Here is a 16,018-nt window from a genome sequence, read left to right as displayed (position 1 = left end):
ATATACCTAACCTATCTTCATTTTTAATTTCTTCTACACGTGAAGCATTTATTTGACCTGATTCAACATAATCTGGAATCATTTCTTCTTTGTGCTCTACGTCAACTCCTAACACCTGGGTCTGAATTTAAGTTGAGGGATTTCTGGACTTTTAGCTGTTAGTTTTTTTCTTTCCATGGTGTCTGTTGACTGTTTTGTTTATTTGGATGCTTTTGATTCTGTTTTGAAGTAACAGGATCATGATTCAGTTGTAAATGCTCAGATAATCTGAAATCAGGATAATTTTATTTCCTAGGCTTGCCTTGGCCAAAGGAAAACAAATTATCAGGATTTACCTTTTTTCCTCCCTTAATGATGGCTTCTGTGGAAGAATCAATGTCAGATTCACACTTTCAACCTATAAAAATTTAATGCTAGTTCTTATATGAAGGAATTTCTGGGGTTCTTGTTTTTTGTCCTATTTATCTTTTCTTTTTGGAGCTTTCCAGTTAATCTTACAGGTGACCTAGTATTACTTAAATCTGTAGGCTGGCTAGCCTGCCTTCTTTCCTTCCTTCCTTCATTTCTCTTTTTCAAAATGGCAGCATGCCTGCATCCAACATTTAGTAGAAAGAGCCCAGACTTTGGAGGCAGTGTTCCAATATCAGGCTTAACAGTTCTGTGATCCCTGAGAAAGTAACCCAGCCTCACTTTCTTCATCTTTAAAATGTTAATAATATCGACATCAGAGAGTCTGTGTAAGAGTGGGTGAGATAACTTGTGTCTTCTATTTCTGGTAATACACTGGGTTAGATAACTCTAAAACATACAAGACCGATAAGTTGGATAAAATGTGACAAACACCCTTTTAAAGGTGTAACTGAGCTCACAAAAAAGTAAGAGAAATCTCCAGAGTCACAAATGAAGAAAGAACAAAATTGAGATGGTAGGCAGCATGCACTGATCCAATGGCTTCCCTGGAGAGGCTCAGGAAATGAGCAATAAACTTTGCTACACCTTTCAGCTGATTGTTTCCTTATGAACTGAATGAGCTCTTCATATTTCATACAAACATATTTGTCTCTTTTACTCAATGCAATCCAGTGTTTGCATCTTTCTTTTGTTTTAATAGTAGCTTAGTTTTTATGTAGTTGAAACTGTTAGTCTTAACTAAAGTTGTTTTAACCTTCAAACAAGAAACTGTAAGTGAAAATGCAGAAACATTTTAAGCTTACTAAAAAATACAATGGGGAAAAATTATACTGAACTTCTAGGGGATACAAATTAGAGAGGAACTAAGGAGTATTTACAGTTGGTAGGAACTACTGCCAGAAAAAAGGAAAAATATTGCATGGGGTTTATAGCAAAGACCTCAGCTGAAACTGGACAAAGCGTATGGACACGTAATTGGAATAAGCAAACATGAGGGAAAATATTCAACTATATTAATAGTTGAAAAACCACAGGGTAAACAATATATAGAAGTTTACACACTGTAAATTAGCAAAATGTCAAAGAATGATTACATCCAATTCTGGTAATTCTATGGTAAAATTGGTACACTTATATATTGCTAGAGACATAGACATTTAAATTTATATAATTAAAACAAAAACTTCAGTTCCTCAGGCGTGTTAGCCTATGTCAAGTGCTCAATAGCCACATGAAGCTTGTGGCTAATCATACTGCTGAGCACAGAGGACTATCTCCATCATCACAGGAAGTTCTGTTGAACAGGGCTGCTCTAGACAACAGACATAGGAGTAGAATTGATGGGTGGTTGCATATGCACAATTTCCATTGTACTTGATACTTCAAATTGTTCTCCAATGATTGTATCAATTGACCTTTCCATTGGTGCCTTGCTCTAGTTCCTCTTAAGCACTTGGTATTTTCAGACTTTTATTTTTCTGATCTAATGGATATGAAATGATGTATCTTACTGATTTAAATTTGCATATCCTTGATTACTAATGAAGCTGAGTATTTTTTTCCTGTAATTATTATCCTTTCATATTTCCTCTTCAGTGAGTTTCCTGTTTTTCCCCCTATTACCATGTTGAAATTATTTAAAATGGGAAAATGTTTATCATAAAGTGATGTTAAAAAAAAACACAAAATTGGCCTACAATAATTTTAATTGAGTAAAAATAAATATCCAGATGGTCAAAATTTGGAAAATTTGTCACAAAAGTTAACATAGATACATTAAGATGTGGGATTTGGGGGTAATTTACTTTTCATCGAAAAATGATTTAATGTTGTCGTAATACTGTTATCTTATTTTCAAAGAGCCAACAAGTATAATATTGCTTGATGTTTGGGAAAATTGCCCTACAACTTCTTACTCTGTTTTCTAAGTCTTCCTCTTGGCTCCATGTAGACTGAGTGATTATTTTTCTTTATGCCTGCTATTATTTTTACTTGACATTATTCCTTTCTGGTAGAACACTGTGTGCTTGACCTAAAAAAAAATCTGTGTGTGTGAGTGTGTGTGTGTGTAAAAGCTAGGATAGAGTGCTGAGAGAAGAAAAACATTTCAAGATTTGTATCTTTAATTAGATGACATGTTTAAATTGCAATGGAAACTGCCTTTCGTAACTCATGGTAGAGGGAAATGAATTTGTGTATTTCACTCGGAGATATCATGTGTTCATATTTGCAAATGTAACTTAAGCACACACTAGTCTAAGTAGTCAACTTGGAAAAGGAATGACATTCTCTAAAAAGTTGAACTCTACTGTTTAAAAAAACAAAAGCAGAAACAAGACAGAGAGAAATGGTAGTGTAAAAATCAAATATAAATTAATTCGTGCCCCTTAAATCCTTGGGAAGGAATGGGCTCTATTCTAACTTTCACTGCAACATCAGCAGCCGGCATGTGTAACCTTCCACTAGTGAAATGTAGTTAAGTTCCCACACACACCCATTGGTCCTTTCCCTCTGTCTTGTCAACCAGGCTTCTTTCTATTAATTTTTCATTTCCTGCCTGGATCAACTTTTCCAATTTCCCTGTTACATGCTGCTGGATGATGTTTCCCACCCTTGGTACAAGCAATCTTTGCAGCAGGTCCAGAAAGCATAACCAGGATTTTTACCTTTAACAAAATCAGACAGGAGTTGTCTTTATACATTTTCGCTGAGGCTGCGGGCCCCAGTTGATGCTGCAGCCTCACATCTTTCAAGCGATTTTTGTCAGCTGTAGGCATGTTGGGTATCTGTTGCGGATCTCTGGAATTTCAGTAGTGTGAGCCGGAATGTTCATTCTCTGTCCTTCCCACTTGCTTCCAAACTAGCATCCCAGTGAATGATTTGTTCAGAGCAGGGCGCAGAGAGCCTCTGAGTTTATCGTTCTTGCCCTTGCCTGGAACAGTGTCACTTTCCAGTTGTCTCACCATTTGTGGCCCTTTGTTAGCTCTTATACTAATTTGTAAAGTAGGTGTTGCATTTCCTTTGATTTGCAATAAGATGTCAGTTCATATTAAGAGTGTTGCAATGTGAGTTCAAGGACAGGAAATGAAAGAAGGCCAAAATGAAGAAAAACTTTTAAAACAAGATGTTTTTAAAATTAGGGTAAAACCTTGCCCAGTAAAACCTGGAGTGCAAACCAAATGGGATTTGCAACTTGAATGCACACCCTCCAGGAGGCCTTTCAGAAGAATCTGCCAAGCAATGCTTGGCTTCTTGGGGATGCTTGTCATGCAGGATGCCATATCACTGTGGTCCTAGAGCCTCCCATGGTCTTCCATCTGCTTAACTTTGAGCTAAGGTGTGGGTTTGGATCTACTTAGTACATTTTCCCTAATGTGTATGCTGAATGTCATCTGAAAACATTTTTCTCCTCAAGTGCCTGGAATGTGCTTGGATGTTTACTGAAGTTACTCTTTCGCTTAATGGAATTAGCTCTGTGGCCGTGTGTCATGATTTGGAGGCTGCTTTAAATATAAGCCTCACCGCCGGCATACCAACATTATTGCTTCTTTCCTTTGGATGCTAGATGCCTTCCCTAAGGGGTATGGCTGTAATAGGCTAACCCATTGCTTCTCAAAGTGCAGTTCCTGGATCAGCTGGGAGCTTATTAGAAATCAAACGATCAGGCCCCAGCCCAGACCCACTGAACTAGAAACTCTAGGGATGGAGCCCAGCATTCTGTGGTTTAACAAGCCTTTCAGCTGATTCTAATACACGTTAAAGTTTGAGAACCTCCCACCTGAGCCCATGGGCTTCAAAGTGATGTGTGCAAGGTGATCTGAAAAAAATTATAACTTTATATTTTATAGTCTCCTTTTCTCATATCTTTTTGTACATTTTTAATATATCAAATATGTTAGTGTCATTATATATGTATAATTTGTCAACAAACACATTGCATATTAAAAGCACATGTTTGATTTTTTTTTTTTTTGAGGAAGATTAGCCCTTAGCTAACTACTGCCAATCCTCCTCTTTTTGCTGAAGAAGACTGGCTCTGAGCTAACATCTGTGCCCATCTTCCTCTACTTTATATGTGGGATGCCTACCACAGCATGGCCTGACAAGCGGTGCCGTGTCTACACCAAGGATCCGAACCAGCAAACCCTGGGCCGCCAAGAAGCGGAACGTGCAAACTTAACAGCTGCACCACCAGACCAGCCCCCTGATTTTTTTATGGATAGAGATGCATGACATACAAAGTTTGAAGACTACTTGTCTAAGTATAACATTTAAAAACTCTTAAATCCAACTGAGTCATTAGCCGCCAACAATGTCTAATATTTACATTAATATATTTATCTCACTGCTCACTTCTAAAATGCTTTGGAAATAATTTACAGTGTTTGTTTCTTACCTTGTGCAGAGAACTCTCACATTCCCAGTAAAGTGGTCAAAAGAGACCTCTGCATTGCATCCTAGACCCTTTGGCAGAAGAGAGAATAATGATGACCCATGAACAGCATCAATGTCACCTTCCCACTTCCCCCTCAGTGCCTTCATTTTTGTGCATGCAGAAAAGGGTACAGAGAGCTAGAAACAGGATTTTATACTCAATCATTACCATGCCCTTTTCCCATTCTTATTGCTCTGCTTAGATGGAGGGATCCCTGTGGGGTGAGGGTATACCCTGTTCTCATTGGCAGTTTTCCCCGCTCCCCCACATACGCCAGCTTGCACTAGCTGACATGCCTCCTGTGTTACACACTTACACTCCCTTTGTGTTATGCCTTTCCCTGAGCTGGGCAGAAAGTATTGTGTGCTTTCTATAAATGGAGGAACCAAGAGTAGGGCTGACTTTTAAGCCATGATAATTTAGGGGTTCAACAAAGAAAAAGTAGAGTAAAATTAGTTCACTCCTAGCACAATATTTTGCAGAAAGTATGCTTTCAGTAACTGTGCACAGGATAAATGAATAAAGATATCAATATAGTTCAGTTCCTGAGCACTCAGTTCTGATAATATTACATAGCAGTTAAAAGCATAAATATAGGTTTGAGTCTTATCGCTCCGTCTACTATTTGTGTGACTTGAGCAAGTTTCATAACCTCTCCTAAGCCTCATTTCCTTCAGTCTGTAAACTGAGGATAAGGCTAGTAACTACGTCATAGACTCATTGTGAGAATTAAATGAGATGTAAGTGCTTAGTGTGGTATCCGGCACATAGTAAACTGCCAGTAAACATTAGTTGCATTGTATTTTGTTAATGCTGAATCGAATGCCAGGAGATAATAGAGCATATTTCTGCCCTCAAGTCCTTTGTCGGTGAAGTTCATGAGCCTTTTTTTTTCCTAGCTAAGGGTTATGATCTTACATAATTTATGCCATTTTGAAAATCCAAAGTAATGCTTCTGTTGGAGAGACGGACTAAACATTTGTTAATCACCGTCTCCTCCTGCCTATGTGTCTGTCTGCCTGAAGAGCTATTTCTGTTCTTGAGCTAACTTTTGGCAGAGGAGAAGTCTTTTCATTCTGTTTCACCTAATGGTACATTATACTTCATCATTAAGAATGAAAGAAAAAATTGTATGTACATCTCCATGGTGGAGCCATTTAGTTGAAAACTCGATGGCAGGAAAATGATACCACATCAAGGAAGGAATAAAAGGCTGAAAATTTTCTATCACTCTTCAGAAAAATTAATTTGTCTTAGAGGAGTCTTTACAGTATGTTATCATCAAATAAAAACACTATGGGATAATAATGAGAGTTTCCATGAACTCTTAAAAAAGGACTCCAGAAAAAGGAAAACTTTCCTTTTGTATTTCCAAAATTCATCCTTTGTGAATAGCAAGAAATTAATAAATATTATTCAAATTAATAATTAGGTTGGAAGAAAGCCTATAATAGAGATGTAAGGATGTCTACACATAATGTGCAGAATTGCCTCCTTGCAACACTTCCCCGTCATTTGTGCTTGTTATGACCATATATTATTTCACTTAAATCTTTTCAATAATGCTATGAAGTAGGTCTTACTATCTTAATTCAATATTTGAGGCTCTGAGAGGTTAAGAAATTTGCCCAAGATCACGCAGTTAAAAGTAATGAAATCAAGATATAAACCCAGAACTCTGACTCCAGACCGCTTATGCTTCATGTAGAGGCTGGAAAGTGGCCTATTTTTTTCCTTCTCTGAGAAAATGTGAACTACTGCAGTAAGGTGGGCTCTTCCTCCTGAAGTCAGACCACCATTGCTTTCCTTCTCTTGACTCTGAAATTACCAGCCTTGCCTCTTTGAGGAGTCTGCGTGTATCACATGGACTCACATACATGGTGAGCCTTGAATGTTCAGTTTGATTCGTTTCAAGAAACACGGATTGAGAGCCTTCAGTGAGCCAGGCAATATGCTAGGTGCTTGGCAAACAGAAACAATGGATAAAACTTCCTGCTCTTGAGGATATTAATCTGGAAGGAAATATACAAAAATGTTAATAATAGATACTTCTGGTCTTAGTATGTCATCTTTTCCTCTTTTTACTTATCTGCATGCATTATCTGTTAATATGGTAATATTACTTTTATATAATAGTTTAAAGAAAAAAAGAGGGCTGCAAGAAAAGAAACTCTTAAGAAAACGATCTCTAATGGTGACATAGAGCAGATGAAGGCAGAACCAGCACTGTAACCCCAGCCCTCTGGCTCCTCACATCATATAGGCACTATTTTTTTACGCCAGCTTGGGGTAACTGTTTAATTGAGAACCTACTATGTACCAGACAATCTGTTAAATGTTGGAGGTTATAAAGATAAATAAGATAAACTTTCTGCCTCAAGGAATTTATAATCCAGTGAAAAAACTCATGGTGGAATATGATATTTTCCATAAATTGATACTCGCCTCTTCTGTTTACATAAAGCTTTTGCCTTTTTGTAGAAAATAGCTCTTACATCTGTCTAGAAATGCACATTTCCATATTGGCATGAAGTGTTATCTTTTGAGAGTTATGCAAAAAATACAAATTATCATTGTGTGCCAATGGAAAGAAAGAATTTCTAGAACCGCAGAATCCTATTAGATATAACACTTAAAGAACCTCTAGTGTTGGGTAGGAGTCTGAAGTTGAAAAAGTAGACTGCAAAATGCTTAAAAAGTTCTAACTCTTCTCTAAATCCTTCATATAAACTAAAGAATGAACCAGAGAGCTAAATCGGCAGTGCTGAAGCTCTGCGGGAGAGTGGAAGCTACATGTATTTGCTATTGTTATTAATATGATAAATAGATGACATCTTCCTACCCTATTCCTAAACCACCCCAAAGAGCCTTTCTGTTTTAATATCTTTGTAAGTCTAAAAAATAGAATTTCAGGCCTGTGTGGGCCATACTTTGGACTCTCATGGTCCTTTGTCATCCCTTGGACTATCACTAGAGATAAATAGTCTCTCATATGTAAGAGGAAGCCATTGGCCTTGGCAGCCACGATGGATTTGACGACTAGTTACTCTATAACTATACAGCGGATATGTCATAATTAATTATTAAAGTGTTGATCAACATTTTGTGCTGTTACAGTTCAATGAGATGCAAGAATTTCTCTTTTTATCAAAAACTCTCTTTTGGATTAATTTAGTTAAATTTGGTCAGCACGGTTATCTCAGGTTGTTTGAAAGCTGTGTCATTGTTTCAGCAGTAGTGTGAAGGCTATAGCTTTAGTTAAAGAGAAATACAGCATCACCTAACTTAGTAACATAATTAAGAATAAAGGGCTAAATACCATTTAGATAAACCAACAGTTTAATATATTGAGCCCTAAAATCCCAGTGATAAGAGCAGGAAATAACTACCTGCTGTAATTAATGACCTAGACTTTGAATATGATGAAAATTAATGAGCTGAATTCTTTCCCTTGTAACACATGAAAGTTGAATGATAATTGACCTATGAAGATCCTTGGTATCAGGTACAAATAGTAAGCATCAGAGGTTGAAAAATCTTGATTTTCAATGCAAAAAAATATTCTCCAGATTAAACAGAAACAGATATATGCTTATTTAATTTAAATATAAATATATACACACACACACATATGTATATATATATATATCTTTTAAAATAAACTGGTCCTAACTGTGGTCACTGGGAAAGGGCTGCGTTCTAGCCATATAACCCATGGTGCTGATTGTCATCCCAGCAGAGATTCAAGAATCTAAGACTCAGACTCCATCAGCCGCAGGCCTCTCTCTGCTGTAAGAGTCACAGCAACTGGTAGACCAGGACCGAAAGAGCTGTTTGCAGACCCCATAGAACTCCCAAGAAAAGACCATAAAGAGAAAAACATTGAGAGAATCAGAGGGAAAAATGAAAACACCAAGAGACTCTCAAGCCAAAAAAAGGATGAGAGGAGAAAGGAGGGAGGGGGGAAAGAGGCCAGGATAGAATAAGAAAGATATTTTATTTGGGAGAATGAAGAAATATTGCCTTGTAAGCGTTAGTTTTCTCCTGGTCAATAAGCATGAGTTTCAAGAATCAAGAAAAAGAAGTCATGATGTGCAGCCCATTAACAACTTCAACCTCTAATGCCCTGAGAAACGCCCAGAGAGCCCCTTCAGATTCGCCACAAAAGTCACCACCTAGTCCCAACTCTCACCAGTAATGCCTTAACCAGTAAATTTCAAGATAAATAAAAGACGATTTTTCAATTCAATAGTAGTATTTTTAATCTTACTTCATCGCAAGTAACTTAATGTTAGCAAACTGATGGCTATTGATTTTTAAGTGTTTAAATCTGTTAAAATATAATTTTTACTCTTTAAATGGAAAAATATAAGGTGCTTGGTAGTGCTACCCATTATTTATCAACTCTCCCAACTGGGTCATGGGGAAATGTCAAAGTTCCTGCCAGAGAGCAAACTGAAAGTAACAGGGAGATGAAGACCAGAATATGGCTTTAAATCATAAAAAGTGCTCCCCCTCTGAGCCCCATTGCTTTGCATAAAGGTACCCAAAGTCACCACCAAAAGCTAATCCAGTTGCTAATCCAGTTGAAACTTCAGGTTTCACTCTGCTGTTAAAGTCAAGTTTCATTTTTGACTCAACCGGAGCAGCTCCAGGGCAGAGTTTGATTCCGACTCGTGTTCAGTGGTGAGGAGGTCACTGAGCCATATGTTCCCACCAAATGACACGCTGTGAAGTGAGGGGAATTATTGCAATTACTTCATCAGAGGCTCCTGGGGGAACCAAACTTGCTGTGAGTCTCTGTGAAGAAAATACAGGAAGTTTCCACCTAAAACACAAGTTTCAGAAAAACTCACTGGAGGAAGATGACGAAAAAAATGGAGACGATAGAGAAACTCAACTATTCTATCTGTAGGTACCTTGAAAAGTATCTTGTTTCTGTTTCTTCTGATTAACTGGGCTTCTGTTTTTATTGCAGGCTTATTTTGGTATAAAAAAGTGTAGTCATTTAGTAGGTACCTGGCATCTGTTCTGTATTTTTGAGCTTGGATAGACCCTGTAATTACCTTTAAGAATTTGAAACCTAAAATAGTATCTTGATCACACAGGCACACAAACAGATGCACACACACATATACAAACACAAACACACATTTGTGCCCTCCGTGTCCTCTGACTATCTATTGATTCTGTAAACTCATGGGGCCACCTTGGGAAGTCTCCTTCACGGACACCATATGTAGGCTGGACTCTGAAGCTAGCACTGAATTTGGCTCAGAATTAGGGTATATCCTTGTAAATGGAATCCATCTGAAAGGAAACCACTAGGGTTATTTGAAGAGATATTCTGGAGATCGTGATCCTTGGGTAAGTCATTTAATTCCTTTCCTCCCTAACTATTTGCTCTGAAAAATAAAGCAGTGGATATCATCCCCTTCCCTCATCTCATTTGGCTTCCTGAATCTTTCCTTGCCATTTGGCTTAATAGCCAACAACAGAATTGATTCTGAAAAGGGATGTATTTGCTGCCACAGGAGTTCTGGTTTCCATCTCTGCTAGCTGACAAACCCCAAGTGTTTATCTGTCATCACTAAAGTCTGTGAAATGCTGAGTGGTTGTCAACGGGGTCACACCTTCTTTTCTCAGACTAATGGCATGTTTATTTACCCAAAGGCCATATTTGGGAGCTGTAAGAAAATAAAGAATGTATAGAATAGCAGATAATTTTTTAAAATTAAAAAAAAATGTTTTATTGTGGTCATAATAGCTTATAACATAGTGAGATTTCAGTTGTACATTATTGTTTGTCATACACCATATAAGTGTGCCCCTTCACCCCTTGTGCCCAGCCCCCACCGCCCTTCCCCTGGTAACCACTAATTTATTCTCTTTGTCCATAAGTTTGTTTATATTTCACATATGAGTGAAATCATATGGTGTTTGTCTTTCTCTGTCTGGCTTATTTTGCTTAACATGATGCCCTCAAGGTTCATCCATGTGGTTGCAAATGGGACAATTTCACAGTTTTTTTGTGGCTGAGTAGTATCCCATTGTATATATGTACCACATTAGCAGATAATTTTTAAAACTACAGGCTATATGCCAGCATAAGGCTAAGTAAGCACAACGTTGATGTCTTAAGATTGATTACAGCCAGCTTCTAACAACCCTTCACAGTTTTTGCTTGTTTTCCCCACATAATCTCATTTGATCCTTGCAACAACCTTGAGATCCTTCCGTCGTGAATAGGTGTTATCCCTGTTTCACAGCTGAGGAAACTGAGTCCCGGGGAAATTAAAGTGGTTTTTCTAAGATCACAATTCTCAGCAAAGTCTCTATTTAGAGCTAAGTTTTCTGAGTCCAGAACTCATTTTTTTTATTATGTCTTGCTGCCTTCAACTAAGTATATAAACCATCACCATTAGGGACAGACTTTCAAAACAACATACATTTTGAGGGTTTTTAAAAAGCGATTAGCAGCTTCACAGAACACCAAACTTGGCAAAACGGGGCAAAAGAGCAGACAGATGCGGGCCAAGGCATTTTGTAACTAAAATCCCCAGTGTGTTAACTTCTGAACTTGACCTTACTAGTCATAAATCTGCTCAGTTGTTTTGTTCAATTTATGTCATGTAATTATTTGGGGAAATGTAAATGCTTGGGCAATAAGGAAATACTCATCACTTAGATTCTACAGTTATCATTTTATTGTGGTTGCTTTACCGCATATCTACCTATCTGTCCATCCCTCTCTCCAACCAGCAACCCATCTTATTTTTCTGAAGTTGCAGACAGTAGTAAATTTTACCCCTAAACAGTCAGTACACGTATCATTTACTAGGGTTCCATGTTTGCTTATGTTTCTTTTTTTTTTTTTAAGTAAAATTTGCCTATAATCAATGCACAAATCTTAAGTGTACCATTCAATAAGTTTTACCAAATGTATACACCCATGTAACTCAACCCTCTAGATATAGAGTATTACCCTCACCCCAGAACGTATCCTTCCCTCATGCCCCTTGCCAGTCAATTCCCTCCCCACCTGTTCTAATAATTTGTCACTATTGATTAGTTTTATCTGTTCTAAACAGGTACTCTTCTGTGTAAGGATTTTCTCACTCAGCATCATGTTTTTGAGATTCATCCATGGTGTTTTGTGTACCAGAAGTTTACTTCTTTTAATTGTTGAGTATTATTGTATTGTAGGAATATACTAGTTTCTTTATCCGCCTTCCTCTTGACAGACTCCTGGCCTGCTTCCAGTTTGGGGTTACTCTAAATAAAACTACTCTGAACACTCTTACAGAGATCTTTTTGTGAATATGTTTTCATTTATCTTGGGTAAATACCTAGAACTGGAATTGCTGGGTCATAGGTTAGGTGTATGTTTAGTTTTGTAAGAAACTTCCAGAACTGTTTTCAAAGGAATTGTATACTTACACCACCACCACCCCCCTCCCCCCCGCTGCAGCCAACAATGTGTGAGAATTTCTGTTGCGGCACGTCATCGTCAACATTTGGTGTTGTCAGTCTTTTTAATTTTAGCCGTTCTGATGGTTGTTCAGTGTATCACTTTTTGAATTGCAAAATCAGAATATCCACAATAGAGAGCATTTCCATTATCAAGGGGCAACTTAGGCAATGTCTGTATTCATGTACCCCTAGCACTAACCAGTTTGGATTTCTTAAGTCATATGATTAACATATTAAATCCTAATTCTCATCCTTAAAGAGTTGATTGAAAGACTCATAATTTGGTGCTTATTTTAAATGTTTTTGAATTCCGCTTGAGGTCTAAATTGCTGAACTATTGTTAAAGTTAATTTTTAGGGTGTTTTTCTATTAATACTAAGACTTTCAAATTAATCAAAATGATCAGGTTAGTGCTTGACTTAAGCTCAATAGAAAAATAATCACAACTGAGTCACTAACTCAAAGTTTCTTTGACTGAATTGAATGAGCATCACCTCAGGGGCAGCTCTCCTAGACTAAACTTTGATTACAAAGAGCGAATCATTTTAGGAGAAGCATAAATAAATAACTCCAGGTTAAGTTGCTTCCAGTTCCTGGAGGAAGTCCACAGGCCTAATTTCATTTTAATGTAAATGTTTCCTTGGGCTTTATAATTTATCCCTGAGAAGTCTCAAGCTTTTAAATTGCCGTTTTCTTGGCTTCTCCTTCCTTCTCCGTGCTCTGACTCTTGCTCATTTGTTATGAAAGTAATCTAAATGCTCTTAATGCTTCTCAAAAATGTATTTCGGTCCACTGCTTATAACGTTAGATATATTATAACTCATTTGACAATTTGTCTTTTAATGAACTTTTGGTAATCAGTAGCAGAAATATAGCTCAGAGCTCTAAAATGGGAGAAATGAACTGTACAAGTCCTGAGGCCAGTGTAACCTGGTTAAGGCAGTGTGAAACACTAATATAAAAGATATCCTAACTTTCTGACTGCTCTTTAACTAGTTTCTTTCTTTCTCTATACTTCAACTTTCCAAGATATTAAAGGATAATCAGCCAGTATATGTGTGAATTTTTTAACCAGAAAATTTATAATGCAACTTTAGCATCAATTAATTTTTGTTTAGGGGATTGCATTTCTGATGGCATCGATTCAGTTCCTTCCCATAACATTTAGGAAAGGAGAAATGGTTCCACAGTTTCTTGAACCTCCATTGGTTACAGAGGCGTTAAGGAGATGGCATCCAAGGAAATGTTATGAATTAGGCATTTTAATCTCTATTCTCACTTGCCTTTTTACAGAAGCACTTAATACATTGCTTTATCTCCTTCTGTCTAGCTATAAAATAATAAACAAAATATACTGTCTCTTAAGATATGTTAATATGGTAGTCATTTCTTTAAGTTACATAAAATGTCATCTATATATGAAGTTTGCATATTTTTGGAACTAAGCCATTAGGCACATATTTTGTACTTCTGAAAATAAGAATACTCCATGGCTTGGAATGCTACTGTACTGGCTAATTGTCCCACTCATCAAATTTACAATTCAACAGCAGGTTTATGATAGGGTGTTTTTTAAATCTGCATATGAGCCACCAGGGCCAGTGTTATGCATAGGTGAAAATAGGCAGCTATGATTGGGATGATGGAGCAGCACAGAAAGGACCTGGCTGCCTTAAAATCTTTTCCCTCTTGCCTGCCTTTGGGGTAAGACACTATCTTCAAATTATTCTATCAAAAGCAATGTATTAGCAGCTAATACACCAGGATCAGTTTTTATTACACAGACCATTGATGCCCATTATTCCTTCAGAGTCCACCAGGGCCATGAGGGGTAGGACACAGTCAGAGACATTTTGAAAGGCTGACAATGATGTGAAATGATGAGTCTTTGTGTGTGTGTGTGTGTGTGTGTGTGTGTGTGTGGTGGAGGGGGTGTGGAGGAACTCCAGGTAGCAGGAGGACAGCTCGAAGGTGGAAGGCACTTGTGGGAGAAAGCTCTGAAAGGAAATCTGGGACTTTTGCCAAGGACAGACATGCTTCCAATGTTGGCCTAAGGCTGGACCCATGAGACGCAATGAGAAAGTGATGTAGACTTTTATTTTTCAGATGAAGCCACATTTTGCTCGTAAGCTCTTTTAAGGCATTTTGTTCTATCTGACACAGGAAAGACAGGATGCCTGTGCAGGTAACACTGGTACTGAGGCAAAGAATCTTGCATTTTCCTGTGTTGTGTAAGCCACACAGTTAGACCAACTCTGGCTCATCTACTAAATAAGTATTGAAAATGAAAACTATCAGGGAAAAGGGCTGTGTAAATATAAATTCTTTTTACTGTGATTTCAAAACTTAAATAAAAATGAAGCCACCATTTTTTTTTCCTGATAATTACTCCTGACATTTTGCCACTGACCCACTTTACAAAGGAATCAAATCCAAAGGCTGCATTATCTAATCAGATTTCACTGCATTTTAAATGCGTGGGGATAGAAGTAAAGATAGCACATTAGGACAGTTGACAGAGTTCACGTTTATGCTTCTTCCATTTCTAATCTATCTCTAAACATCATCTCTTTTATTTAGTTTGCTTTATTCAACACAGGCTATTTTAGTTGCATATAAAAGAAAGAGTCTTGTCACAACTAACTCCTCTCTTCTTAATCAAAAGATAAAAGTGATCACTTCGTGTTTCATCATATTCACATTTATATATTTTATCATAGTTAATAGATAAAGGCTCAGGGACTTCAGTACAAATTATAGAACATAAGTTCAGTGTTTATTTAGCTTTAGATTGTTAAGCATAATTATTAGAATTTTATTACTTTTCTCTTCATAAAATTTTTATTTTTTCATTAAAAACGTTTGGCCTTTGATAAATTAACCATAGCAAACAATAAAGGGATATCCTTTAGACTGAGACAAAAGACCTTGATAAAGATGATTTGTATCAAGCCATTTGTATCAAATGGCTCTCTAATCATATTATTCCAGGGCCTTAATATTAAAGAGCTATCTTATAACTAATAATTGAAGAGCTCTTCGGTAGTTTCTCTAAAAATAAGAGTTTTTAATCTCTTCTTGCAGGCTAAGATATTTTTATGGTTTAAATATATTTTGGAAATTTGTTCCAACACTTAAATTGAAAATGTCTGATATTTTCAATTACTTAAAACATTTATGATCTTAAGCTCCCAGAAGAAATCTGCTGCTGAAGGGGAAAAAAATTAAGAGCTGTTAGTCAGAAAGACACTTATGTAAGAACTGTGACTTTGGTCACTGGTTTGAAAGGAGAAAGTCCTATTTTTTAGACTCCAGGCTTTGAGGAATCTTTATCGAGCATTTTCCCATCTCGGAGCTGAGACAAATGACTGATGAGTGAAATCTTGAGAATGTTCACAGCTTTTCTCTTTCATTCTGTTGCAGCCCCGAAGATGGTGAGATTCATCCAGAAATCTGCAGGCTTTACATCCAGCTGCAGTGCTGCTTAGAAATGTACGCCACAGAGATGCTAAAATCCGTATGTCTGCTGGGATCTCTTCAGTTTCATCGAAAAGGTACCTACACTTAATATGTTGCCATAAACACTGAGGATGTTAAACAAAGGCCCATCTTTTGCAAAGGCCTCTATGCACTGTATGTCTATCTACACACAATTAGAAGGGATGTCAACGTTCAGGAAATGTGTGATATAAATTAATG

At 37.2% G+C, this 16,018-nt stretch overlaps 1 protein-coding gene across 1 annotated transcript in view; it reads left to right on the top strand.

Annotated features, from left to right (window-relative positions):
- RGS7BP (regulator of G protein signaling 7 binding protein) overlaps window positions 1–16,018 on the top strand; it is a 101,965-nt gene that overhangs the window by 49,257 nt on the left and 36,690 nt on the right. The window contains exon 3 of the mRNA XM_046670933.1: window positions 15,743–15,873. Coding sequence (XP_046526889.1) covers window positions 15,743–15,873 — 131 coding nt within the window. The remainder of the gene's footprint in view (window positions 1–15,742; window positions 15,874–16,018) is intronic.

Source organism: Equus quagga, chromosome 9 (assembly GCF_021613505.1).
Source record: "Equus quagga isolate Etosha38 chromosome 9, UCLA_HA_Equagga_1.0, whole genome shotgun sequence".
In the NCBI taxonomy this organism is placed as follows: domain Eukaryota; kingdom Metazoa; phylum Chordata; class Mammalia; order Perissodactyla; family Equidae; genus Equus; species Equus quagga.
Note: the sequence above shows the minus strand (reverse complement) of the source record. Positions and strands in the feature narration are given on the sequence as shown.